This window comes from Nicotiana sylvestris, chromosome 6, assembly GCF_000393655.2.
Source record: "Nicotiana sylvestris chromosome 6, ASM39365v2, whole genome shotgun sequence".
NCBI classification, from domain to species: Eukaryota; Viridiplantae; Streptophyta; class Magnoliopsida; order Solanales; family Solanaceae; genus Nicotiana; species Nicotiana sylvestris.
This window is the reverse complement of record NC_091062.1, coordinates 36049680-36054085: the sequence shown is the minus strand read 5'-3', so window position 1 is coordinate 36054085 and position 4406 is coordinate 36049680. Positions and strand designations below refer to the sequence as shown.

The window sequence follows — 4406 nt, the reverse complement described above, 5'->3', positions numbered from 1 at the left end:
GTAGGGCAATCTCTCTGCATATCCCATCTGGCATATATCTGCCTTTGTTGAATCTGAGGGAGTTCCTTTCTCTCCAAATACAGCAAACTACCATGGCAAAAGTTGCAGTAGTTATAGCTGCCATGCCAGTTTTCCTTTTAGCTATGTTACAGATCCATTCTATCTCTATTTGCCAACTGCCTATTCTCCTTGTAATTCCCAGCCATTTGAGTATTCTATCCCATATTATGTTTGTACATGATCATTCAAAAAATAAGTGATCAAATGTTTCTATGCTCTTAGCACAAAAGGCACATTCTTGGGACACTTGAATCCTAAATTTATGTAGTCTATCCACAATGGCTAGCCTCTGATAAATTGCCAACCATAAATGAAACTTAAATCTTGGATGGATCTGTGGATGCATATGTATGCTCTTCCAGCCAACCTTGGGAAATTAAGGCAGCATCTAAATATGGGCTCTCTGAATTTGAAATCTTCCTTGCTTCTCCATATCTACTAATGTTGTAGTAAGGATGGTCTGCATTGTGCTCACTTGTAACAAATCTTTCTTTGCTTTTATGATCTTCCTGACCACCCAAGCTGCTGTTTTAAGTGTGTCCATTGTGTCAATCTTCCTTCTGCTTTATGTAATAGCAATGAGTCCATTTGATCCATAATGCATCCTTTTTCATAGTCAGTGCCCATAATTATTTCAGGATTGTTGCTTTATTCCATAGCCTCATGTTGATAACATTTAATCCCCCAGTTGCTTTTGGTTGACTGAACTTGTCCCAAGCTATCATTGCTTTCCTAGATGTAGCACTTGAGCCACTCCAAAGGAATGTTCTGCAAATTATTTCAATCATCTTCATAATCTTCTTAGGCAATATGAATATTTGAGCCCAGTAAGTTTGCATGCCAAAGAGTACAGACTTAATGAGCTGCACTCTTTCTGAATATGATAGCATCCTAGCTGACCAACAATTAACTCTTTCAGTGATCTTTTCCACCAGTGGCAAGCATTGTTGAATATTTAACTTCTTTGCAGACACTGGAACTCCCAGGTACTTGAAAGGAATTGATCCCTCTGTATACCCTGTTAGGTTGAGCATTGAGACTTTGATGTCCTAGTGTACTCCAGCAATGTAGATAGAGCTTTTATTTGCATTTGTCTGAAGGCCAGATACAGCAGAAAATCTTTGAAAAGTTTCCTGCATTTTGGTTATTGAGGTTATATCTGCCCTACAAAACATAAGTAAGTTGTCAGCGAAACAAATATGAGTCACTCCCAGCTTTTTGCATCTTGGATAGTATTTGAATTCCTTTGTGGCAGGTAGTTGATTCATCTCTCTTTGTAAATACTCCATTGCAATGACAAATAGGTAAGGAGACATGGGGTCTCCTTGTCTAATCCCTCTCTTGGCCTGGAACGGTTTGGTGAGGCCACCATTGAGCACCAATGAGTAAGACACTGTTGAAACACACTCCATTACCCAATGGATGAACTTCTGGGGGAACCCAAGATCAGTTAGCATACACCTAAAAAACTGCTAATCCAATGAATCATATGCCTTTTTAATGTCTACTTTCAGCACACATCTGGGTGATAAACCTTTCCTATTATAGCCTTTGAACAACTCATGGCTAAATAGGATGTTATCAATGATATTCCTTCCTTCAATGAATGCAAACTGTGACTTCCCAATGATCACGTCTATTACCTTCTTTATTTCTAGTCAGTATCTTTGCAACAACCTTATACAATGTAGTGCAGAATGCTATAGGGCTGTAGTCTTTCACTTTAGATGGAGATGGGATCTTAGGAATCAGTGTAATAGCAGTACAATTCTATGTTGGCATCATTCTACCTATGTGAAAGAAATATGACACAACCCCATATATGTCCCACTTCATAGTCTCCCATTTCTTGGTGAAGAATTCTATAGGAAAAGAATCCACTCCAGGGGCTTTATCCTATGGCATATCCCTAATTGCTTCATCAATCTCTTCATGAGTTATATCCATTATTAGTTCATGTTGATATTGTAAAGTGAGATAGTTTCCTGCCTTAATGATACTAGTATTAGGGCATGACATTAATCCATTAGCATTCCCCATTAGCTTTATAAAGAAATCAGTAAACTCCTTTTCCACAGCCTTTGGATTAGTGATATTTATTCCCAAGTCATTGTATACAAAAGTAATATTATTCTTGTTGACCCTTATTTTCAGCTGTGCATAGAAATATTTAGAGTTGGAGTCACCATAATCAATCCATGTTGCTCTAGATTTTTGCCTCAATATTCTTTCTTCTATTGTACTCCATTTCTCCAAATCACTCATATTCTGCTTCTCTTGCTCAATTAACAACTGATTAAAGGGATCAGTGACTAGAGCTACTTGAACACATTTTAAACTATTCCTAATTTGAGTCAGTGTTTGTTCATAGCTTGACATAGCCTTGTTCAGACCCTTAGCCTCTTCTTTTAGTCTTTTTAGCTTCAGCCATATAAGTTCCATAAGATCCTGCTCTACCTGTTGTTGCCATACTCTATTCACCATAGGAGTGAAGTCCTTATGGTCCATTGTCACCATGTATAACTTAAAAGGCCTTGGGTAGATAGTTTTTCTCTTCCATAATTGAACTACAATTGGGGAGTGATCAGATACTCCAGGTTCCACAAAATTAGCTTCTAGATGTCTATAAGTCAGAGTCCAACTGAAATTTTCAAAAGCCCAATCAATTTTACTATAAACTCTATCAATTAGCATTCTATTTGTTGTACCAGGTGAAGAAGCACCCTTTTGTTCTTAATGGGTTCAGTTGCATATTATCAATACACTACTTGAAATCATGCACCTCATTAGCTGTCACTGGTTGTCCTAATATGTCCTCAGTAGTTAACACATTGTTGAAATCCCTACTGATAAGCCATGGTATTTGAATCTGGCCACATAGTATCTGCAATTCATGCCATAGGCTTGCCCTTTCCTGCACCTTATTCCTAGCATATATTGTTGTCAACATAATCAGGGAGTTTGTTGTTTGAACTTCCAATGAGCAATGAATGAATTGTTCATGTATTTGGAGTATCTTAACTATCAGGTGTGTCTTCCAGAAGAGCCAAATCCTTCCTTTTATAGCTTTAGTGTAGTTGCAACAGTAGCCCCAATCTCTATCTACCTTGGTCACTATACTTTTTGCCCTTCTTTCCTTTACTCTAGTTTCTAGACACCCAAAGATATCTATTTTATTCTTTTGCCGAAAAAATCTTAACTCCTTCTGTTTATAGGGCTTGTTCATCCCTCTTATATTCCAAGTGCGCGCAATTGGTTTGAGGGTATGATCAATCATAGAACCATCTCTTTTTGAAGTGCTTGGCACACACTCTTCCAAAATCTTGAACCTATTTATAGTGATGCCCTCATCATTATGAGACTGTTGTTGCTGCAGGACTATAGCTATGCTGACTCCTGCACTCTTCATTTCTACTGATTACTTGTGTCACTTGTGTAGGGGTATCTTCAACTACTGCTTTTTGTTTACCTTTTCCTGCCTCTACTTGTTGACTCTCTTCTCCTTTCCCATATATTTTCCCATCTTCTCTTGTTATCCCTTTGGCTTTCATTCCTGCATTGTTTTATTCTTTCTAACTCTATTCCTTCTTTTTGGAGCTTTAAACTCAACCTCTTCATTGTTCTGCTGCTTATTCCTCCAACATTCAAAATTGTCATGGCCAAAATGGATACATTCACTGTAGAACTTTGGCTTCCATTCATACAGAATTTACTGTTGCATAGTTCCTGATGGATTAACAATCTCTATACTCTCCAGCATTGGCTTAGTGATATCAACCTTCACTAAGACCCTTGCATATGAAATTTTGTTAAGATCAGTCGTGAATATGTCAGTTTACCTAGGAATTCCAATAGCACTAGCCACTTTGCTAAATGCATCTGCAGTCCAGTATCCAATACGTAAGCTAGGGAAATGAATCCACAATGGAATAGTTGTAATGCATTTAGGGTCAAAATGAAATTCTCTTTCCCAGTTCTGCAGTATGAATGGTTTGTTATGGTACGAGTATGGACCTGCTTGCATTACTAGATCCCTATCTTCAATTGTTGAGAATCTAAAAACATAGTAGCCATCACTATGATACAGAATTTGAGGTTTCGATACAAAATCCCAAATTGAATCAATATAAGCCTCCATAGATTTCTCATATGAAGTATCACCTAGAACATAACCAATTAAGGTAGTCGCCCAGTGGCCATTCAACTCTCTCATATCTTCCTCAATAATTTGTACAACAATCTTACCATCTCTATGACTTGGTGGTACATATTCCAGTCTCATGCCCATCTGAGCTTATGTCTCTCTCAGCGCACGTTTAGCCAAGGTAGGCTAACTTGCACCATCG

General features: G+C 37.9%; 1 protein-coding gene across 1 annotated transcript; it reads right to left on the bottom strand.

Annotated features, from left to right (window-relative positions):
- Positions 1–1956: 1956 nt before the first annotated feature.
- Positions 1957–3469, bottom strand: LOC138870480 (uncharacterized). The gene is made up of 2 exons (XM_070148288.1): positions 2829–3469; positions 1957–2701 (listed from the first exon to the last, which is right to left on the bottom strand). Exons 1-2 carry the CDS (start codon positions 3467–3469, stop codon positions 1957–1959), a joined length of 1386 nt encoding a protein of 461 aa, XP_070004389.1.
- Positions 3470–4406: the final 937 nt, after the last annotated feature.